The sequence below is a fragment of the Episyrphus balteatus genome, chromosome X, assembly GCF_945859705.1.
Source record: "Episyrphus balteatus chromosome X, idEpiBalt1.1, whole genome shotgun sequence".
Classification (NCBI taxonomy): Eukaryota; Metazoa; Arthropoda; class Insecta; order Diptera; family Syrphidae; genus Episyrphus; species Episyrphus balteatus.
In genome coordinates, this window is record NC_079138.1 from 8,484,193 (window position 1) to 8,509,168 (window position 24,976).

General features: G+C 30.6%; 1 protein-coding gene across 3 annotated transcripts in view; it reads left to right on the forward strand.

Moving 5' to 3' along the window:
* The window catches only part of LOC129920721 (myb-like protein Q), a 359,404-nt gene that overhangs the window by 78,127 nt on the left and 256,301 nt on the right, over positions 1–24,976 (forward strand). For 2 of the 3 annotated variants that reach the window (XM_056002276.1, XM_056002278.1), the window contains exons 1-2: positions 8,714–10,513; positions 22,768–23,081. In XM_056002276.1, the coding sequence (XP_055858251.1) occupies positions 23,047–23,081 (35 nt within the window). In that variant the 5' untranslated portion in view covers positions 8,714–10,513; positions 22,768–23,046. Of the gene's footprint in view, positions 1–8,713; positions 10,514–22,767; positions 23,082–24,976 lie in introns of those variants that run through there. The other variant, XM_056002277.1, reaches the window with a different exon arrangement.

Consider the following 24,976-nt stretch of genomic DNA (forward strand, 5'->3'; position numbering starts at 1 on the left):
TTTCGGTTTTCCAAAAAAAATTATTGAAAAAGCTGTCTTTCAGAGGGACTTCCCCCCTTAAATCATCGCTAAAGGGTATCAATTTAGCAGATAGAGAATAACTGTAGAACAATTTTTTCTTAGAATATACCCAAGAATCAACCCTCAAAATCTTCTTATCTCATCCCGGGACACCCTGTATATGAGATCGTTTTAAATTACGAAATTATCGTCCACATGATCTTTTGTTACTTTTGTCCACATGCCCTCATTTTTCGGAAAAAAACTAAATAATTCACACAAATTTTAAAATTTATTTAAAATATTGAGCAGGAACGATAAATAATATATAAAACAATCTTTGGGAAAAAATGTACCTTGAAATACTAAGTTTCTATGACATTTTTATTCAAAAAACCGGCACTCAAAAATATTTCAAATTACACCTTTTTTTCTTTTTTACTTGCGATATATGTACTATATATCATATCAAGTTATGCATCAGTGGCGTAGCTAACCCTGTGGGGGCCCTGTATCCAAATTATTTTGGGGGCCCCTCCCATCTTTATTTGAATTTTTGAAAAAAAAAAGTTGAAAGCTGGAATTTTTAATCAAGTGTTAATCAACTTTAAAAAAAATAATTATCCCATTTTAAAAAATTTCATAGTAATCCAGTCAAATAAGGGTTTAACCTCGGAAAGAATGCTAGTAGACATTTTTTTGCTCAATACCTTCGTTTTGGCATTCTATAACATACCTCAAAAGTCTAGAAACATCTCATGTCCGCAAGTCGCGATTTTCAAGGTCAAAGCGCGAAATGGAGATTTTCAAAATTAGCAAAAATAGACGATGGCATTTAACATATGATAAAGATTTCAAGGTATTTTTTAATGCTGATTCCAAAAAGTATTAAATGCTATCGTCTGTTTTTGCTAATTTTGAAAATTTCTATTTTGCACTTTGACCTTGAAAATCGCGAATCGCGGACATGAGATGTTTCTAGACTTTTGAGGTATGTTGTAGAATGCCAAAGCGAAGGTATTGAGAAAAAAAAATTTCTACTAGCATTCATTCCGAGGTTTACCCCCTTTTTCACCTTATTTGACTGTATTTCATTCCAAAATTTTATTTTCAATTTATATTTAAGCTATTTAGTAGGTAAATGCTTTTGTACTAAAAACTTAATTGAATTAGTGGCTTGTTGACTAGTGAATATAATTTTTGAAAAAAAAAATATTAGCAGCATATGGGTGGTTGGAAAACTCGATATCTTGGCACGATAGAGGCATTCTAGTGCTAGATTCAAATTCAGAATGTCAAAGACCATTAGAAAAGTATAATTGAGTTTCTGTGGAAAATTTTTTCTCGCCAATATCACTATCATTTATGGAAAAATCGATCTTAAAAATCGTTTTTTTTTTTTTTGTTTTTTCAATTTTTCTCAATATTTTCTGAAATAAAAGTGTAATTTTTCAAATCAAAATTTTTTTTCGGTAACCTTTTTGATTGAAAAATAATATTTTGATAAAACAACATTTAAAATAGGTAAAAAACAAACCCAATAAATCTCATTTTTTTAATTTATCTCAATATTTCTGAGGTTATTGATAAAAGTTTTAGATCTTTTTATTATCCCCAAATTTTTTTCAACTTTAGTTCAGACAAATAGACGAACTTGTGAGACACACTGTTGTGTTAATTTGCGTGTCTTCGAATTGAAAAAAGTGATTACATGTTGAATAACAGTAGGGGAAAAAAACTATCGACGCGAAGAGACATAGACGAGTGTACAAAAAATAATTATCATAATACTTTTAATAATAAAATATTTTAAGTTTATAAATTTTAGTGTATGTTTTTGCATGCGTCTTGTGTTCTGTATCTTTGGGGGCCCCTATATCCCGGGGGCCCTGTTACTTGGATACAGCTGATACAGCGGTAGCTACGCCACTGTTATGCATTCGTACAAAAAAAAAAGTTGAGATAACATTTTTCCATGACATTACGATGGTAGACAATGCCAAAAAAGTGGGTCCCGGAAGTCCGTCTGTCTGTCAGTCAGTCTGTCTGTATAAGGAGCTACAGCCTAAATAGTAGGAGAGCTAGTGGCACATTTGACTAAGGTAGCTCTTTTAAGGCTGAAAATTCGTACAGTGGTAGTTTTCAGCATGCTTAGTAAGAAAATCTTGGTCTGGCAGGCCTCAGCGGTGCACATCTGCACATCATATATATATTTGACCTTGAAAGTTTAATTTTCCCATAGTAAAAAATGCTTGTATTTAACTCCTCTGCAAGAATCCGTTACTAATTTTCCCCGCCTTAGCTATCGTAATTTCCCCAAAAAATATAAAATACAAAAAAAAAATTTGAACCAAAAATGGTTTTCTAAGGCGGAGAAAATTAGTAACTGATTCTTGCAGAGGAGTTAAATACAAGCATTTTTATTATGGGAAGGGGGGGTCTATCTCCCCCCGTTTAGGAGGGAGGGGCAATTTTCTAAAAAAGTAACTCAAAATAAAAAAAAAATTATTTAAAAACGACGGCAACACCTACAGTTATGAGTGATACATTTTTCAAAAGGCAGAATATTACACTTTATATTAGTTTTTAAATCAAGTTATTTTAATCAATACTTTTTGAAATAATCGATTTCAAAGTCAAATTTTAGGCAAAAAAAGTTGAAAATTAAACTTTCAAGGTCAAATATATATATGATGTGCACCGCTGAGGCCTGCCAGACCAAGATTTTTTTACTAAGCATGCTGAAAACTATAACTGTACGAATTTTCAGCCTTAAAAGAGCTACCTTAGTCAAATGTGCCACTAGCTCTTGGACTAAAACGGATGGACCGATTAATGTCAAACTTGGTATGTAGCGTTATTTGGCGACTCTCCAGAGGGGTTTTCGGAATTAATTTTTTTGAACCAAAAATAACGGTACTTGTCGTATACCGATTTTAGTAAAATTAAAATATCTCGAAAACGGCTCCAACGATTTTGTTTAAAAATTCAAATGTTAGTTTTAAGCTAAGGTCTATCTTTCAATGAAAAAATTTTTGTTTGAAATTCATTATTAACGGTACCTGCCATATAACCGTTTTTTTTTTTTTTTCAAATCCGATTATCTCCGAAACTGCTAATTTGATTTCAACGAAACTTTTTGTGAAAAAAAAATAAAATTTTGAAAAAAATAATTTTTGGATTTTAAAAAAAATTTTGAAAATTTTTTTTTGAAAAATCAAATTTTCGAAAACGGGACATTGAATTTTTTTGAAATTTTGTTTTTAGATGTTGATTAGTGATTTCTACAAAATGGCATACAAATTTTATTTTAAAACTTTTTTTCCAAAAAATAATAATTAGTTTTGGAGGGCAATTTAATTTCAGATTTTATTTTTTTTTTTAAACGAATTTTATTTTTTTTTTTCCAAATTTCTATATAAAAAGTCTTAAAAATTTAAGCAACTTTAACTCTAAGAGCAAGTTCGTGCGACCCAGTCGTGCATTTATTAATGTGGCACGCGCCTATCGCTCGACCGCTCGATAAAAACTAATTTGTAAAAAGAAGAGTTGAAGTTTTAACAAAACTGCATACATGAAATTTCTCAAACACGTTCGTTCATGCTGTAAATAGTTGTTTCGAAAAAATGTAAGAGATTAAAATAATCTAGAACACTGAGGGAAAAAACGCAACGTGAAATGTAAAATGTTCAAAGTTGATTTAATGTTGAAAAATTTAACATGAAACTTCTTCAAAATAAAATTAAAACAACGTAAGAAATTTTTTATTTTTGTCGGACTTCAGCTTTTGTTGCATTTTATCACTCTAATTTTCAACCGTGAGATATCAATTTGGTAAAGCATTCGCCTATTAACCCAAGAGTTGTAGGTTCGATCTCAGTGGCTGCCATTTTTTTTTTTTTTTTTTTTTTTTTAATAAATCGATGTTTTTTTTTTTTTATTTAAAGATGTGTATAACGGTAAACCACTTTAAACTAACTAACTTCATTTTAAGTTGTTTTTTCCCTCAGTGTAAAAGGTAGGTACTATTATACAGTGCGGTTCACATGGTTAGACGCACCAATTTTCTTCTATTCTATTGTTCTTCCTTTGAAGTTTTTTTTTCGTAGGAGGCACTGTTTTTAAAATAATTCCTCTCGAAATGGTCACTTCATCCTATTCTTTTGGCAATTGTGCTTATGGAAAAACCTTTGGAATCCAACGCGTCATTTTTCCCTTATTCTTTCGCGCTCAGAACTTTTTTTTAATAGATTTTTAATGAAAATCACTAAAAAATAACTTCTTGATGCTTAATCTTCCAAATTTAATCAAATCAGCGCAATAGATCTCGACAAACTAACGAATTTAAGGTGTGCGTCTAATCATGTGAACAAAAAAAAAAAAACTGCCCTTTTTCTTACATCAGAGACAAGAAAGAGTAAAAAGTACCGTTAACTTCCACTCACCCACTATTTCTTTTTGTTTTTCTATTAAGAACTAAATAACCATTCTAATAAATACAATTTTTTTGGTTATTCTTGCACACACACAAAAAAAAATGAAATTTATGTAAACGAAAATTGGTGTGTCTAACCATGTGAACCGCACTGTATATTTTTAGCAAACAATTTTCACAAATATGATCGGACTAATGTATTGAACAGAAACATTGCAAAAACATACAAATTTTGAGAAATGAGAATATTTTTAAAAATTTTGTCAAGTGTATTTTTAATGACGCAAAATCCCACACAAAGCATTAACAAAATTGACTTAGTCACCCAGCAGGTTCACAGATTTATCAACAAAATGTATATACTTCACAGCAAAGCCACAGAAAGCTTATTTAATATTTTATTCATTCCATCGAATATAGGCCCATATGCATAAAAAATAATGTTTAATAATTGTATAATAAAATTAATAAGTATGTTTGCACTAGTTTTGTTATAGACGAAATGTGTTTCGAAAAAGTTCATAATTCATACAATTTTTCAACCCCGTGACCCCCCGTGTATACGCCGTTGACAGAATTTAGGGGCTATGAGGGGTTGGCACCTCCAAATGCTAATTTTTGTCTGCCCAAGGTTTGCCCAAGATAGCCCAAGATTTATTTTCGTTGGCCCACTCTTAGTTTTAATATTATAATAAAGAAATTATTTGCCTGAATAAAAAACAAAATAAGTATTCTTTGTTATTTTTAAATGAAAAAAAAGTTCGGCTATCCTGAGCAAATGAACCACAGTGCAAAACCAACAATTTTTAAACTGAATAAAAAAATCATTGTGATTTTAAAGGTGAAAAAATAAATTGATAAAAATAATAATTCTAATTTTAAGATAGACTAGCGAGAAAAAATCTTAGGCTATCTTTGGGCAATTGAACCAGACAGGTTTGAAGAAAAAAAAAAATTAGTATTTGGGGGTGCCAACTTCACATAGCCGAATTTAGGTCACACAGACCTTTGGAAGACAGTACAACACGACCCATTGTCTTTCAATTCATATAATTTTACTAAAGGTTCTGATTTTAGAAATAAGGAAATATTTAGCCTCGCACCTACCCCGTATACCTACCTATATTTTGATTGCAAATAATTCAGCAATCACACCTCCCAAGAACCTTTTAGTTGTCAGTTATGAATATAGCTTAAAGAGACCTTTCGTTTGGTGTCTCTTTCGAAGGATTTTGAGGAAATTTTGTAAAAAGAATTTTCTGTGGCAGATTTTGCCCTTTTTTCGTAAATCTAAATAAAAAAATTCTAATTTTTTTACCTAAATGCATAGTTCTGTTACCATCGGCAAATCCAAGCCAAGGAAATCAACTGAAATTTATGAATTCCCCGATATTTTTACATGCTTTTGTACCTATTTAAGTTTTGTAGCTTTAAAGACAATAAAAACTACATAATTAACTAAAAATGTAGCTGTAGGTAGGTTTAACTACAGAGCCAGGCACTAATATAAAATTATTTTTTAAACAAAAAAGTCTGACAATACAAACAACAAACTTCCAATGAGAACCACAACTACCTGTTCCAATTTTCTGATTCGTTAAATTCGCACTTTAAAAAAAACACTCGAAAAAATAATCCAACCTACAAACAAAAGAAAATAACAAAAAAAAAAAAAAACTAAAAACAACAAAAAAAACAAAAGAAAGCTCACAGAACACTGGCTGAATGAATAATTCGTGCCAACTACCGCCCCCAATTTAGTTCACAATTCTATTTCACAGTCAGAAAAAAGACAACAAAAAAAAGAGAATCGTTTACCCAGCAATAACAATGCAATTATTGTTATCTGCCGTTAATCGCTAAGAGAATACAACTTCATAGCAACCGCCAATCCGTACACAAAGTAAAATACAATTGCCAATATGATGAGCAGGTGGAACTTCTCTCTCTCTCTCACTCTCTGTAATCTCTCAGATACACTTTTCTTCTTTTCCTTTCACAGAATATACCCGTTCTTAAACATTAATCTTATCTACCTACAGCAGACAGAGAGATACATACTCAACTCTTCGGCTTTCAGCAAGAAGAAAAGTCCCAAGCCCCCAAGTCAACACACTAAACTGCAGACAAACAATAAATCCGTCCAAACAAAAGAGAAAACCCAACAACAACAAATATTTTGTTGTTATAGGTATTGTGAAAATTGAGTTCAAACTTTATCCACACACTAGCACAACCGCCAATCGTTGTAAGTTCTCATTCTTTTCAACTAAAATGGGGGTGGTAATTTTTTTCTTACCTATTTTGGCGCCAATTGTTATGTTTCAAATTTCAAAACTGATAAACTTCAAGAAATAAAAGAAAGCACAAATAGATAATAGTATATAAGAAGGAAGAAATGTTTTTGTCCGCTGACATTTCTTATGTTAACATAACAAAGAAGTAACATAGGAGTAGAGAATCTATGTAGGTATTTATTTTTTTTGTTTACATTGAATGTTTTCATGTTAACACAGAAAGAACGAATTGGAAAAGAGATTGAGTCATAGAATTATTAAAACTTGGCTGAACAAACGATGAGATAACGCAAAACTAGAACACTGACACCGAATTAATTATAAAGAACCTGCAAATTTGCAAGTTTATTAAGTTGTTGTTGTCATTGTTTTTGTTGTTATTGGAATTGTTTGTTTGTCAATCGAGATTTTTTTTTGAAGAATGAACGGTTGTTTGACTTTTTCTCTCTCTATCTCACTAACTCTTAATTTATAGTTACCGACCATATTGATAAAAAAATATAACAATAGAAGAGGGAAACCTAACATTATTTGCATAAACCCTACCAACTTAACATACACATATAATATTTTAGAAAAAAAAATAATCAAAGTGGGAGTGGAAACATAAATTTGGAGGCGGTCCAAGAAAACACAGAGCACACATACATACATGGAACATAGCTGTGATATTTATCCCTTCCATACCTTTGAGGCAATATCCGTTTCCACAAATAGAAAAATATCTCATTGGTGAGTAGGAAAGTACCATACAATGCAAATCTTCGCGCAGAGATCAAAGAGAGAGTCAGTCTCTGTAACGGAGATGGAGCAATCAAACAACTAACAAAATGAACTCGAACATGCTGTGTATATGCAGTGTGCTTTCCTTTGTATGGAAAAATGTTGGCAATATATAATGAACATTTGGTGAAATGAACTATAAGACAAGTTCATTCTGATGCACCTGTATATTGGATTGTGTATTTTAGCTCATCGACGACGCAAAGAGAAATTTGTTTTCAGGGCCGTATCTAGAGAGGGCAATGTGTTTAACTTTATATGATAACGCTCTACAAGATTTTTTAGCCCAGAACCATAATATACTTTTCTGAAGGTTTTGAGGGTGTTGAAACACGAACCCTAAGTCAGAAAACTTTAATAAGTTTTCCGTTTTTGAATTATTCGGCCATAGCGAGGTATCTTTCGGAGCGGAAAATTATCCGATTTCATACGAATTTAGCTTCAAGGTGTACTTTCGACAGGTAAAAACTCTCCGATTCGTATGAAATCGGACAAATTTTCGCTCCGACGGATACCACGCTAGGGCCGATTACCGTTAGAAACAAATGATATATTTCGACTGTTTTGTAGGATTTTCTTAAATTTATTAATTTGTTACTTCTGCAAAACGACGCGACGTATCCGATTTCAACCATTTTTTTATACAGAAAAAAATATTGAAATTTCATCCATTCTTTCACGTTTTCGTTTTGACAAATACCTATTTATTTTTGTTTTTAATCAATAAAATTTAAATCAATAAGAAAAGAGAGGTCGTTGAGGTAATCAACATATTTAATTAAATTTGTAAAAGTATTGCCAGTGTTAATTTTCTTGTAGATTTAAAAAGACGAAACCAAAAAACGAAGATTTGAATCTTTACATGTCGACTTTCATAGAACAAACTATGGTATTAATGAGCCTCTTAGTGAGTAAACTTTTCAACCTGAACTATTTATCCTGAGACTTTAATTACTTTAATTTGACGAAAATGGGTTTAAAAACATTGTTTCGAACCAGTCAGTGCTCCACAATCGTGATTGTAAACTCCCCCTCAGTGAAAAATTTTATTACGAACCTGAAGCCTGTTTGGGTGCTCTCTTGTTTGAGAAGGAAATTCCATCGCAGTGCATAGTGTAAAAAAAATAATCAAAATAAAACGACAATGGCCCCCTCCGTCTCTGTGGCAAGTAGCGAAAGGCAAGTGCCGAACCAACCAACAGGCCAACGGCAACTGCCGCCAACCAACCAACCAACAAAAACTGACGCATGTCACATGCGAAACCAAACCGACCTTCATACAACAACAAAACCAAAAATTCCTTCACCTCTCTCTTCCTATTCTTACTTCGATTACGAGAGAGAAAATTAATCTTCAGCATCACACCGCATAAGCATCCATTGACAAGCTAAGCGCTCAGGAAAGGCAACTGTACGATACAGAGTACAGACTAAAGCAGAACCACCAGCACGAGCACTAGGCAATACAAACATCCACTCTACCACTGTTTAGACTGTCATTGTGACTGTGCGTTGAGGTTGTGATGTGACTGTTTCTAAGTTTAATTTTTTGAGAGCTGAGAGTTTTCTTGAGCTGGATTGAGGAGTTGAGAAAGATTTGCGATTTTATTGAGATTTTAGAATTGAGATGAGGCTGATAGTAATGGGAGTTCATCGGCCGACGTATTTTATTTATCTCCCTTGGAACTTGCCGTCGCATACTATGCATGCATCGCCTCTTCGATATGTGATCATCGTCATATCATCATCGTCATTGTCGAATAAATAGTAGCAGTTGGACCGCGTTGCGCAGAGGTTGTTGCTTAACTCACTCTCACACATACCTATTTGTTTTAAATTTTCTGGTTTTTATGTTTGGCTAACAACATCATTTTTACGCGTGCAAAATGTATTTGTTTATTTTTTTGTTTGTTTATGTTTTTTTTTTTAAACTCGTGGCAAGGACGATAGAATAAGAGAAGAATCAAAGAAGACAAACTAGGAGTAGTGACAGATTATAATTTTATTATTTTATCAATCAATTTTTAAATTAAACAATCAAACATACTGAATTGTGCCGTTTATTTTTTTTTTTTTTTGTCACTGAAATTTGCTGTTATTATTGCTGTTGTTGTTTTGTCCATAGTTCATACTTACTTCTTTTATTGTTGCTGTTGTCGTTGTTGTTGCTGTTGTAACAACACCAACACATCTGATGAATGATGCTGTCAAAGAGTGCTAAGCTAACGCATTGATGAGATTTCATTCGCGGATGAGGAGGACCGCCGAAAACGTCGCAGTCGTCGTCGTGAGCGGATAAAAAAATTAGAGATGTGTGAATCTATGTTGATTTATTTTTTGTGTATATTTTACAAAAAAGGGGAATTTTTGAAAAATGTAAATTTTGGTTTAATTAAAAAATTCCCTATCAACTCGAGCACTATTTTTTTTTTTTATTTTAACTGTAGTTCGTCGTTGATTTTGTTGCCTCTTTTATCAATATAATGGTTATTAAAATATAAAAAAAAAAAAACAAAAAATCGAAACTTAAAAAAAAATATTAAATAAAACAAATCTCTAAAGAAAAAATGATACTAACCAAAAGTGTGTAAACGTCTATTGTCTACATAACCTACCTGTAGAAATGTGTGTGAAAGCAGTTGTCATTTCAAATTCTCTTCAACAATTAAAAAAAAATGCCTCTAAGTGAAAGAAAAATATTTACTTAATCAATATCAAAAGTGTTATTCCTTAAAATTTGCAAAATAAATAAATCAAATAAATGAAAAGGAAAGAGAAAAAAGGAATAATTCTACCTGTGTGTGTGTTTGTATTGTTTATTTTGTGTTTCTTTTATTTTGAAGAAATTCCGGAAGCTGATGATGAACAAATTTATTTATTGAATCGAATTTCAATTACATAAGTGATGCTGTGGTGGAATATATCATCATCATCATCATCATCATCGGCAAATAATAGCATCTTTTCTGAAAGTGTCAATGTTCAATATCAATAAAAGGTATGTTCTTACGTTTAGTTTCTTAATTGTAACTTAATCTTTCTAAAACTATTGATTCTCGTACAGTTATTAATAATTTAAAGATTTTGAGAACAAGTTTAATTTTTTTTCCATAAAATTATTTACACAATTATTGTAAAACTGCCGGCGGTGAAACATACACTTAAAAATATTTCTAAATTAGTATGTACTAATCCCCATTTCTAACACATGAAATACCTCGATTTTTAATTGTTGGATCGGAATGATTGAAGGATTAAGTTAATGACAAAATTAATTTTGTTTTGCTGAAATCAATTTTCTCCTTATTTGTACCTAGTGCCTGAAAAGAATATTAGAAAGATCAACTTATAAACATTATCTCCGTAAGTTTAATATTATAAGGAGGTTTAAGACTAGATGAAACCTTTTTCTCCAAAAAAGTGTCACTCCTACAACTAATCGATGCGAGTTCTATTTCAATCTGAAGCTTAGCTAATTCAATTTTAAAACATAAAAGGTAAAACCTACATTGACTCGGCCCATTGCCTTCTCATTAGGTCAATAATTTAAAAATTCAACTAAATAAATATTATCTCAACGAATTTTTCTTTGTGGCTCTATTTCTATTGATTTCAATTTTATAGCTTCAAAAAATATAAATAAATATAATAAAATATTTGTCAAAACCATAAAAGAGTTAATTTATTTGAAGTTTATTAAAGATTCCGTGAAAGAATGGATACAAAATAAATTTTATCAATAATGCCAAAAGTCTTTCCAAAAATAGATTTAAGGTACAATAAACGCCATAGAAACGCGACGAAACACCACCAGAGTGCTGAAGGAAAAAGAATATTTGATTCATTTAATAATAATGTATGCTGTGAAAATTCCATTTAGATATTTATAAGTATGTCGCAGTGGAAATATCCTTTAAGTTTTTAAGTCTAATTGATTTGAATTTGAGGTGGATGATGGATGGATTTTTTGTATTTAAATAAAACATAGAAAAATTGAAAAAAGAAGGTGTTGCAAAAAATTATAATTCTGTCCTGAAAATTCATTTGGTCATTCATGTGAAAATCATCGCGGGCACATAAGCAGCGATCGAATTAGGAGAAAATTAACATAAATTCGATTTGCTATTTAAAAAAATCAGCAAAGTTGATTGAATTAATTCATTTTCGAAACAAAATTTTTTTAATTTAATTCACCAAAAAAAAAAAAAACTTGCTAACACTTAGAGTTAAAGGTGAGATGCTTGTCCATTAAGCGGGAATTACTCAGACAAGTAAGAATTCTAATCTTAGGATTGACAATAATATACACGAGTATCGAGTATAATGCATGTACCTATACCGTAAGCGTGTTTTTCCTGGATGTAGGTTAGGAAAATTTTGACGTTTATATTAAGATGCATTTTAAAGACTTCCATGTAATCTTACCACCACTTTTAAACGCATTTTTGTTATTTTCTGTCTGAGGAGATTCGAAACCCGAATGGATTCAAGAGATGTCATAACTATTCTCCGACGGCAAATTAAACACGAAATACTTGCCTTTCCGGCATTAAAGAATGCTTTCATATTTATATTTATTAGGGCGGCACTGCTAGTCGTTAAAGTAAGAATTACTTTACTACTTACTACTTAAAATTTTAAAATAAATATTGTTTTTACTTGTTCTTAAAGGCGTCGTCGCCGGTTCGTTTGTGCGTCCATCTGTACATCGAGTAATAGCCTAAACGGATGGATGGCTTGCTTGAAATTTGGTACAGATAATTTTTTTTAAGTCCAAGTATTTTTTTTAAATCACTAGAACAAATACTTCCCATAAAATGATTTCTCGGTATTGCAAATTTCTCAGCTAAAGTTAGTACATTTTTAGTTTTTCTCAAAATGTTCGGATAACGAAAACATGGCCTTATAGTTTTTATCCAAAAACGACATTTAATTGATCGACCAATTTTCTTCAAAATTAATAGGCGAATAATTCTTTCGATATTTTCATACCTACTTCAAAAAAAAAGTAGTTTAAAAAAAATTGAAAAAAAAAATATTTTCTTATTCTGGATGTTTTTTTTTTCTTCTGATAACATAACCAAAAGCTGAAATTTTAAATGATTACCTCAAATAAAAGGTGTTTTGAACTACAAGATGAGATCCGGCGGCCGGGCCGTGGGCATTGGCATTCGGGCGCTTCTGAAAGTTTTAACAAAAAATGTGTGATTGAAGTTAAATCAAGTAGGTAATTGTATTTTTTTTTTTTGTATAAGCAGTTAAGTAAAAGCAGTTGTATTCAGAAAAAGCATTTTTGAAAAAGTAAAACTTTGGTTTTTATAGAAAAAATTTGCAATGTTTGAACAGGTGCAGTTATCAATATATGTAACTCCGAAATAAAAAGAAATAAGAAGCTTAACTCAAATATTAATACCTTGATCTTTTTCAAGAAATAATCTTAGTTTTTGAGAACTTTAGGAAAAGAAAGTAAAATGGACAGCTAAATTATTATTTTCGAAAAAGTAAAAATAAAAATTCATTTTGAACATTTTTCTTTGTTTTATACCTTAAAACTTATTATTTTTTCTTGAAAAAAATCAAGGTAGTAATGTTTGAGTTGAGCTTCTCATTAATTTTTATTTTGATGAATTACATTGATGTATTCAGAAATAAAACCTGTTCAAACATTGCAAGGTCAACAAAAATAGCATAAGTTCCCATTCATTTTGTTCTATAATAAAAAGCTAAGTTTTAGTTTTTCAAAATAGCTTCACTCCTTAGTTTGATTTAATCACAATCCAAAACAGAATTTAAAAAAAAAAATAAAATTTTTAGTCTGACTAAGCAACAAAATAAACAGGTCGTTCTAAAACAACGACCAAAATTATCGCTTTTTATGCTCTCTAAATTTAAATTGCTCAAATTTAGAAATTATAAGGTCGCATTTTTTAAGCCTTGTCTACTAGCTAAATAACAAAATTTATTTCATTTGATTATCTTTACAAATGTGAAAGTTATCCACCAATTTATAAACGTTAAGCCGTTTATGTAACGGTACACCCCCTCTTAATTAGGATGTGAAGAAAAATGCTTCCGAATATTTATTACAGCGGGTGCGTTACTCCACAATTGCTTATTTGTAACTATGAAATGCTTTCATTTCCAATGCAGCATCATCAGTATATACCATCTGACTGTTTTCGTCTGTATTTTAGAACCCACCATGGTAGTAATTCAATGAAGTTACTTGTAAAACTCAGTTTAAAAGTTTGATCTACGCTCTCTAAATTATTTTCCGCACTCTTGTCAACTATGATTAAAACAAAAACAAATTTCGCTTGAGGAGAATTTTAGATAAGAAACTAATTAATCTCTAACAAACACAGAGGAGAACCAGTTAAATAGAAAAAAAACTGCAGTTTTCTTTTACCGTCGATGACGTTAGGCCTACATTGACATGAAAAATATTTAAAACATGAATTTTCTTAATCTCTATTCAAGTGAACTGCGCGAACTTGTTATTAATTTCTATATGATTTGTTAACGTACAAGTTTATGTTGCTAGATTCACAAATTCTAAAGAAACAAGATGCAGGTCGTATAAACGACAACCCTGCTTTGTACACGGAGAAAAAGACCACCTAAAACAAGCGGATTTCTGCATGGTTTTTTGCTAAGATGTCTCCATTTTTCCAATTAGGCAGAAATCCACTTAATTTAATATGAAAATCTTCTTATTTTTATGATAATAAGAAGATATTCATCTTAAATCAAGGGGATTTCCGCTTAATTTAAGACGGAAGTCATCTTAGCAAAAAACTATGCAACTATGTACAAAGCAGGGTTGAAGTTTTTTTAAGATTCTGCTTTTGATTTAAATTTAACTAATTTAAAAAAGTGACGTTATTTTCAGAGAAAAAGAAAAAAAAAATGATCAGCTAAATTTGATACGAAAACTTACATTTACATTTGAATCGTTTATTTCAGAAACAACATAGGTCCACTTTTTCCAAATTTTTTTTTTGGAAATTTCGCATTTATGTATAGTTATTCATCTTCTGAAAAAAATTATGTCTGACCCCCAAAGTACGAAAACTGAAAGTAAAGGGTTCAAAATATATGGAAAAATTTCACGCGGTGGCAAACTTTGACTGTTGAATACATTTTTTTTTTACCAGTTTTAAATTATTTTGGCAAACACGCAAGCTTTTAAGTTATACATCTATAAAATGGTAAAGATTTACTCTATCTAATGCTATTTTATTTATTAAAATCGAAAGCAGGGTTGGAATAAAAACAAAAGTTTTACCAAACAAATTTCGTTTATTTCAGAAACGACATAAGTCCAGGGACTTTAAAGGCTTGAAAACCCGCTAAGACCTAAAAAAAGTTTATATTTTAAAGGCTTCTAAATTCATCTTAAGCTAGATTATAACTCGGCATACTCTTAATTTGAAGTGTTGTGGAATTTTAAGTAAAAAACAGTTCTTGTTGCTCCTGAAAAGTTTATGCTCATGGACTTATGTCGTTTTTGAAATAAACGATTCATTTGGAATGCAATGTTATTAAAAGCCCATAAATATATTGAAACCCATTGAATAACTCCATTCAATAAATCCTTTGCCAAGCATAATTTCTTTGCATGTGTTGTGCATTACCTTATATTTCTGATACAAATTAATTTATGCCAGCTGATTGAAATTCAAAAAAGATTGGTTTAAACCTTTTTTCCAACGATTTGAGTTGCAAATTTGCTTGGTTCTGATATATCCAAACGAAAAACTATATCCTGTGAATTTCAATCAGGAAAAATACGGCAGATATCTATGTTTGGTGGTCTTCTAACTGATCTCTATAACCGGCTTAATACACATAGAATTAAGTTAAACCATGACCTTTGGTTCTTAATTCAAAGGCATGAGTTATTTGAACCATTGCGAACAAATATAGAAAAATGTCAAAGAGTTACATAATGTAATTTTGGCTAACAAGGCATTTTTCTAACCAAATCTGTTTATTCCTTTATCTGAAAGGATGCTCTGCAAAAAGGCATCAATTCAAATAAAAAAAAGAAAAAAATTGTATCCTACAAGAATTTAAATATGTTTTATGTTACACGGAGTTTTTCTCCGTGCACCCTGCACCTTAAAATAAGATGATGCCTACTTAAATCCCTGCACCTTAAAACAATACGATGTTTGCTTTAAATAAGTGGATTCCAGATAAACTCTTTTAAATTTAAAGGGGAATTTCATTTAATTTTAATGTGAATTTTCACCTTAAAAAACCGAAAAACAAAATAAAATTTTTTAAATTATAGTCAAACTTTAGCTTTAGATGCAGTTTATCATACTTATTACTGCTAACAGCGAGATAGCACGATGGTAAGGTACTCGCCAAGTGACCCTACAGTTGTAAGTTCGATCTCCAGCGGCTGCCAGCTCCTTTTTTGTTAAACTAAAATGTTTCCACATTAAAATAAGATGATCTCCCGCTTAAATTAAGTGGACTTCTTTTAAATTGGCGCATACTAGAAATTAAGATGATTTCTCCGCTTAATTTAAGACGGAAGTCATCTTAGCAATAAACCATGCAGAAATCCGCTCAATTTAAGTTGGAATCCGCTTATTTTTAGGTGGCCTTTTTTCTCCCTGTAGTTTTTTCAGCGTTAAATCAACGTTGACCATATAACATTTTACGTTGCTTTTTTTCCCTCAGTGTAGTAAAGGTAAAACATAAAGCCGAGGCCTCTGAATCGATTGTCTCATTTTCTATCACATAACGTGGTGCAGCATATACTTTTAAGAGAATACATACAAAAAAAAAAAAAAAATCAAATACTCCCCACTGTTATCTTTATGGAATTTGAAATCTTTTCATAAAAGTCTAAGTCTCACGTAAACTTTACGTGATCCAACAGACAATACAACCAATAATTATTTATAATAATATAATGAAAAAGCTCTTTTTCTCTTGGTCTCAATTTCCATCATCTCCATCTTCATCCCAAAGTCCGATTGTTCGTAATCATTTCATAGAAAACCTCATTTACACCATTGTTCACGTATTAGGATGTATTGTATAAGGATTCATTTGCCACATCATCATCGTTGTCGTTCTTGTTGCTGTTTCCTTGAGACTTATACAATAAATATATCCCATACAATTCACAACACTACGTGTCAATTGATGAGGTCGTTTTGTAATAAAACTTAATTTTTAGCATTCACTTTTTTGTACTCCTTTTTTCATTAATAGTAACAGCCTAACCTGTTTATTTAATTTAAGTAGCAACTTTGCTTGGTGCCGCTGACGGAAAACTGTCAACAATGGTTAATTTTGTAAAAAAGAAACTAAAATTCATTCTGCAAGCAATGGGATCTGTAAGTTAAATTTAAAAGTCTTAGATCTTGATTTTTTAATGTTGAAATACAGGTGAAAGTTCATTTGTTCATAAACAGCATTTAATATTTTACAAGCTGTTTTTAAAATTTAAATCAGGATGTTCAGACTGTTGATACTTATTGAAGCTATTTCTTCTTTTTTTTGTCAGATAGCTTTTCTGTTTTAAGATCACAAATGGTATCTCTCAAATGTTTCACATTATTTTCATCTGCACCCTCTTTGTGTACCTTTATTCAACATTGTACATATTCTCTTGAGGCGGCACACAATGAAAAATACGATTAAAAGACTATGAAATCTTTTAACAAAAAAAAGGTGTTGAAGGGATTTTGATTAAATATACACGAAATGAATTCGAAAGCGAGTAAAATAGTGATGGCACATGGGATTTGGATTTAAAAAATGTTGAGGGTCCAATCCATCACTCCAAGCTGAGAGTTATTTATCTAACCTAATCACACCTAATCTATCATCAAAATCTTGACATAATCGGTTATAAAAATCACTGCATAAAATGTTTGAACATAATTTTCCATTCATCTGTTCTGTCAAATTTGCATTTGAATCCGGATATCCGGAATACGACGAACGAGTATGTGTGTATGTAGGTGCAGGCACAGGGGTATTTTTTAGTTTATTTTAAGCATCATGAAGAATACGGCAGCAGCAGGACATCGCGCACCGTGCATACTGTGCCTGTACCCGATGCCGATGCTGATGCTGATGCCGATACCACAGGCAGACGCAATATTTTGTTGTGATTTCCAGAATTTACACACAAAAAAAAAAAAAAAAAATAATAAGTCAAGTGATTTTTCTTCACTTCTTGGTGTAGAACTGTAGATATAGATACATACATAGATACCTTACAAGCTCGCTGGCTGAACTGATTTATTGATGCATGGCATCGGCATAGTACGCATTAATTAAAAAATAAGAAAAAAAAAACATAATTTTAACAGAAAAACTCATAGAGAAAGAAAATAAACACATGCGCGAAACATGGTGTTTTGTAAGTGTATATATTTTTGAGTGCATCGTTTACATATGAAGACATATATCCAAGAGAACATACAATAGAAAGATTAAAACTAAAAAAAATGTCAAGGGTATCAATTTACCACTAAAGTGCTAGAGATTAAAATTTCTGCCTAGCTCCTCGTATGGGTACTTGAATCGGCGTGGCAACCGGCGCGGCGGCGGCGACTGTTTTCATTCATTTTCACGACAAGATGGGTATTTCAGAATTTTGATTTTTTGTATTTTTTTTTTTTTTTTTTGTATATAAAAATTTGGTTCAAATATAGATTGATCTATTTTTCAACGTTTAATATCTAATTATATTATGATCGTTAAGGAATTATCATATTTGAGCTAATTGAATGCAGTTGATATACAACAAAGAAAAAGAAAACAGAAGCAACCAAACGAAATGAATAATTCCATAATAATTTAATCTATTATCAAATGACTACAAATTAATTTTTTTTTTGACATCTAGGTACATACATATGTATGTATTTGTTTTAAAATAAATCCAAATTATAATTTTCATATATGTAGGTATGCATATGAATATCTACCATACATTCCCTTATAATAATAACTCACTGAATGACCAAATGACCTACTTGAAGATTGGTGGTGGCAGTTGAACTTCCCTCATGCCAATATGTTTCAATTCATCATCATAAAATATTTTAATTGTTCATCCCTGTCTAAATTTCACCCAGTTAATCCTGTGAAATTTTATGAAAAAAAAAAAAAAAAAATAAAGGAAAAACAAAATTAAATAAATATGAATTAATACTGAAATAGCCCAGTTGAATAAACCAATAAAAATCCTTACATCACACCGCCGAACATTAACTTAACTTACACTACACTCCTAAAACCACTCCACGACTACTACTATCTGCGGATACCTATATTATCTCCACATTCAGCCAGTCAGTGCAAGCAATCGGAGCCCACCGAAAGGCAATTTTAGAGCCCTCTGGTGGTAAACGCGTGTCGGTATCGAGTGGTCTTCGTGTTAAGTGAAGTAGTTGCAGTGCGCGCTAGCCAAAAAAAAAAAAAAATGAAAATCCAAAATGCATTGAGTACGTTGTTATGAGTAGTTATGTACATAAGTATCTTTTGGATTTCAGTTTTTTTTTGTATTATTTTTATTCGCATTTTTTTGTGTTCGACCTTAAGGCACGTGCTTGTGAAAAGCTGTGCTAACGCCACCAAATTCTCTTCTTAACGTTACTTCGTTAATGATGTCCTAGAACATACATATATATATTCCCGTAGATAAAATTTCCAAGCATGAAATTCGCAATATCTACTTGACGTTGAGGTTTCGAAGGGTTGTTGTGGATTGTAGATAATGCTGTTTTGATCTCTGAATGTTAAGCAATATAAGGCAAACTTTTTTATTCCAGATTGCATATTATTTTAAGTTTATTTTATTGTTTGTTTGTTGGATTGATAGTCTCGCATAAAGCGTTTGTATTATTATTATTATCGATTTTCGTAAGAATCCTCAGCTCCTATGGAGCTGGAAAAGTACCTATTAGGGCTATGCCAAGGGACTAGGCTCTGTTGGAGCATAGACCATGTTCTAGCCCTTTTCTTGTGGTAGGCTGAATCACGGTTGTTCAAAAACTTGAGTACGGTCCTGCAGCTATTCAATATGATGGAGTTCAATAATTCGTGCACGTCGCATTGCATTTTTTTTAGATCTTTAATAACGTTGTTTCCAATCATACAACGTATACTCCTTAATTTTTCCCGTTGTTTAACTTCTTGAGCTTGTTCGGCGTATTTCGATAACTTTTCACCAAATGTTCGGTTCAGATTGGCCGTCAACAGACCCGCTTTATCTATTATGAACCCACACAATTTACATAGAAACGTGGTATGCATTTAATACGATTGCACATAAAATCTTGAAAAAAGCTAAAATTGGTGGTACGATTTTTTTTCGTTGAAGGAGTTAACGGAGTTTTTCGACTTGGGAGACCTATGGTTTAAGGTATTTCTCCAATGAAGAACCTAATATCATTCTCACCTTTTAACAAGCCTTAAATGACCATGACGTTTTCTTTATTGAAACCGAAAGTTTATAAAATGATGCTGCTTACACAATCAAAATGATGGCCCGCAGCGAAAACTCATAAGGAAATATATGAGCTGTTTAATTTTTTTAATTTTGACTGCTATTTCATCTAATTCTAATGTTGAAAATACCTTAAAGTTGACACGCATTGACGAGATCGCTTATAAAAAAGTTATTAAAAAAATTGACACGGGGCGAAATAATGTTTACTAAGTAATGTAGCGTAGTAGTATAGTACCCCGTGGTGCAATAACACGGTGTAACACTCAAAATATACGTGGGCGGAGACCTATCATGTTTTGTAGAGCTAGTCGCACTGATTACGAAACGGTATTTAAAAAGTCCCTGACACCCCCAAAATCTAGAGTTAGAAGCAAAAAACGGTTTTTTTGACCTTCACCCATTGAAAAAAATCTTGCTTCGTCAAAATTTTACACATTTTCAATTTTTTTACAGTTTCTGATAGAAGATAAATATACCTTTTTAACAATGTATAAAACATGTATTTCGGTTAAACCACCTAGAATTTAGTAGGTGGTAACTCCAGATTTTGGGGGTGTTAGGGACTTTTTAAATACCGTTTCGTAATCAGTGCGACTAGCTCTACAAAACGTGATAGGTCTCCGTCCGCTTATATTTTAAAACCTCATTTTTGTAACACCGTGTAATTAGTGCGATGGACTAGGTTCAAATCCCGCTTCCACAATCCAGGGCCACTGCCTCCTGCAAGGAATTTCAAAATGCCTGTGTAGGTCCCTTTTATTCTTGCAAATTATTTACACACTCACAAAAATAGTTGAGACGTGTAAGACCTTCATGGGGTGTCGTACCACAAATTTATTTTATCATAAGTTGGGATATAGGTACTATATATCGAGTTATGCATTCGTACAAAAAAAAAGTTGAGATAACAATCACATTATGATGATATAGAATGCAATAAAGTGCCTCCCGCATTAACTTTTTTTGGGCCGAAAACAACAGTACATGTTATATACGGATTTTGGAAAAATTTAATTTGCTTAATCCTTTCGGACCCAGCGTTACTCTCATGTAACATATTTTTAAAAATTCGTAAAAAATATTCCATTAAATATTTTTTCGATGGCTCAATTGAAAGATAATGATGCCCTAGTTACTGGATTATTACAAAAATTTTGTCAAATATCATACCTTTAATTTTTTTTATCGAGAAAGGAACTGTATTTCACATTTTTTCTTTTTTTTTGCAAATTTTTTTTTTATAATAATTTTGAAAAAAAAGATATAAAAAAAAGTTAATCCAGAAAGTGTTTTGCTTTTTGGCTTAGAAGAAGTAGCATAGCTACGGTGACCATATTTCTGATAGCTAAACCCGGGACAAAAAATTAGTTTTATAAAATCTTATATTATTAAACAAGAAAAAAATATCAAAAAATCAACAACGTTAAAAAACTCAAAACGAAAGAAAACAAAATGCTCGATTGGATCGCATGGTTAAGGTTGCTGGGAGTATTTAAGCCTTTAATGAAATTATGCATACACAAATAATTTCATTCTTATTTTATAAGAAATGGTCAAAAATTGTAGAAATAGTTTTTTAAAATCATAAAAACATGAAATTGACATTCAAATGAAATACCTACGCCATTTAATTTTTCTCATTTAAAAATAAAAATTAAAACCATTGGAGCTGGTTACTAAATAAAAAGCTTTTTTTAATATTTACCCATGAGCATTATACATAGAGGTTTAAAAAAAGAAGTTGTTATGATGTTCTTAAAAAAAATGTTAGTGCCAACTAAAAAAATTTGATTTTTCAATAAAAAAATTAATTTTTTTTTAATGAATTTTCTTAATTCTTCCTAGTTTTTATATCAAGGAAAACGTTTCGTTGAAATCATTTAAGTCGGTTACAAAAAAGTCAGAAATCAAAAAACTGTTCTGCTGTTAAAAAGAATTTTTTTTCAAACAAAATCGCGAGAGCTGTTATTTAGCTTTTATTTTATATGATTTTGAAATTATGAAGCCTTAAATTTTAATAAATCCTTGAAAGCTCTTATAAGAAGATGGTTTCTTTATTAGTATTGTTCATTATTAAAACCTTTTTCTGGTGTAGCTTTACAACTTAACCAAAATAAGCTGAAACTGGGTAATTGAAGAAAGTTTTTAAGACTATTGCTTTTATCTGAAAAATTAAGGAAACTTTTTTTTTTCCAACCACTGTTTTCTTGATCTCTATACAAAGTATTTAAAATATTAAATAATACAAAAATCAGAGAATGTGCAAATACGGGACAAAAACGGGACAGATTGCAAAATACGGGACACTTATACGTCCCGGGTTTCTTAAATAAAAACCCGGGACAAGCTATAGAAATACGGGACAGTCCCGGGTAAACCGGGACGGATGGTCACCGTAAGCATAGCATATATTATTGTTCTAAAAAAAGTTATTTTTTTGCTATTTTTTATTTTGGAAAATAACTTTTTGCTAATCATATTTCTTAGTTGTGATGTTTTTGATACGATAATACTAAAAAAAACATTTTTCAATATTGATTTTCATAGCTTGGGTTCGAAAGGGTTAAAAACGGCACTAACGATTTTTAAAATTCTTTTTTATTCTTTATCCCCGCTTCTTTCATGATAATAATAATGTATTTCATATTTAATCAATTAATCAAATTAACTAACGAGAATATTTTCAATCCAGCCTGATTCATACAATTTTTAAACAAAAACAAAAAAAATATAATGTTGTTTTTTTCTTTTCATTTCAGATAAATAACTAAAAACCACACCCAAAGTAAACATAATTATAAAAAAAATAAAAGTGTTACTATTACGTGCCATTTTCTTAAAGTCGAAAAAATAAATCAACTAGTCAGACCAGTGCATTTAACTGAAAAAAAAAAATATTATATTAAAAAAATTGCTCACTAAATTAAATTAAAAAAATAGTATTAAAAAAGTGAAAAATATAGAAAAACAAGTGTTAATACAAAAAAATATCGTTTACTCAAAAAGAAAACAAATCGTTTGAAGAAAAGTCAATTTTTATGTTGTATCTTGTGGAAACGGGCTTGGATTTAAGGTGAGAATAATTTTATTTTTTTATTAAATAAATAAAGATATTTGCTGTAAATAAAAAGTATATTAACTAGAACAGCAATAATTATATTTATAAGTATCTTTTATCTCTAATATTTTTACCTTTAATTGAAAAACTCATATATGATTGTGAAAAGTGAAAAATCTACGAATAATGTTGCTGATTTATTTGTTGAATAATAAGAATAGACAGTGATAGATGTATCATGATAATCATTTGCAGTGCAACACATTTAGCGTGTCGTTTCGTCTCTGCTCCCATTTCTACAAACAGCTAAAGTGTACCACGGATTTGCTTAGAATTTGGTAGAAATAATTTTGTTTTTGTAATTTCCAAAATTGTTTTTGTTTTGTTTAATATCTCACTTAGAAAGTGTACTTCTCATATAAAATTGGAGTTATTTCAAAACGACTCTAATGATTTAGGTAAAATTTAATATACCTACATAATACTGTTACCAGTTCTTACAAAACTGTGCCTTTAGTTTTTCTAATAAAAAAATGGTATTTCCGCTTTTGTTTTTTTAATTACTGATGTCGGCTCTTCCCAAACCAATTTTGTTTAAAATTCATTAATAGACAGTTTGTAAAATAATAAAGGATTTAATTATATATACAGTAGTCCCTCGATAATGTGAATTACCGATAATGCGAATTTCTCTAAAATGTGAATCGCCAAAAATTTTCATTGTCATCTCTATAATGTGAATTTCGAAAATTTTTAAACTCTATAATGTGAATTTCCTCTGCAAAAGCTTGCATGTTTTTCTCGTTCGTGCACGCAGTTTTTGTATAGGTCTGAAAAATGCATAACTGTTATTTTTCTAGACATATCTTAGGATATATTGAATGCAGCTGCAGGCTGAAGATTTTTGTGCTAGCATTTTACATCTTTTTATGAAGTACGTTTACATTTTTTTATGAAGAATTGATTTTAAAGATTCTTATGATTATTTTTAAGTTTTTGAAATTTATTGTATTTTATCGATTTTTTTATTAATTCAAAAAATGCTTAAAATGACCTTAAAATAAATATTTTCTGTGATATTCATTGTTTATAAAGAATGTTTTAATCAGTTAAATGACAGTTGGAAAAAGTTCCAGTAATGTGAATCCCTCTAAAATCCGAAAAGGCTTTGCTTTAATAAGTTCACATTATCGAGGGACTACTGTATTAAGATTTTATATTTTGAATGGTTAATGAAATTTTAAGTAGGTGCAGTTGTGTTCAAAATAATAGTAGTGCCCGCAGCAAAATAACATTTGTTATATTTACGTTGCTTACGGTTACAAATTTAATTTCCTTGAGTCAAAGTTTGCATCGGTCAATTATAAATAAATGTATCGTAGTCTTAAAAAGAAAAAGAATATGCCAAATAATTTGATTGTTCTTTCTAATTAGACCTGTTCAAAATAAATTAAAAGCGGTTTATAACTTAGAATGTTTATTTTTGGTTTAAAAGAAAGTACGTAAGTACTTACAAGAAAAAAATCGTATAGGAGAGGGGCAATTTAAAAAAAAAAATTACTTATTTTGGAAAAAAAAATTATTAAAAATCAACGGTTACACTTACAATAACGTGTTATACCTTTTTAAAACCCTAGTCTTTTACAAAAATTTTAAATGAAGCCATTTTATTGCACAGTTTTTGTGTTAATTAATTTTTAAAATCAAAATATCGAAAAAAAAATTGGAAAACTAATTTTTTTCAAAATTTTATGTAATTAAGTACTAATTTAGTTTTTAAAATTCGCTGCTTTTATATATTTTTAAACAAATACAAAAAATCAGATTCAAAAATATCTTGTCATTTTCGAGAAATTAACAAAAAACCAAAACTACTTTTTTCTAAAAAACATCTTTATTTTCTGTTTTTA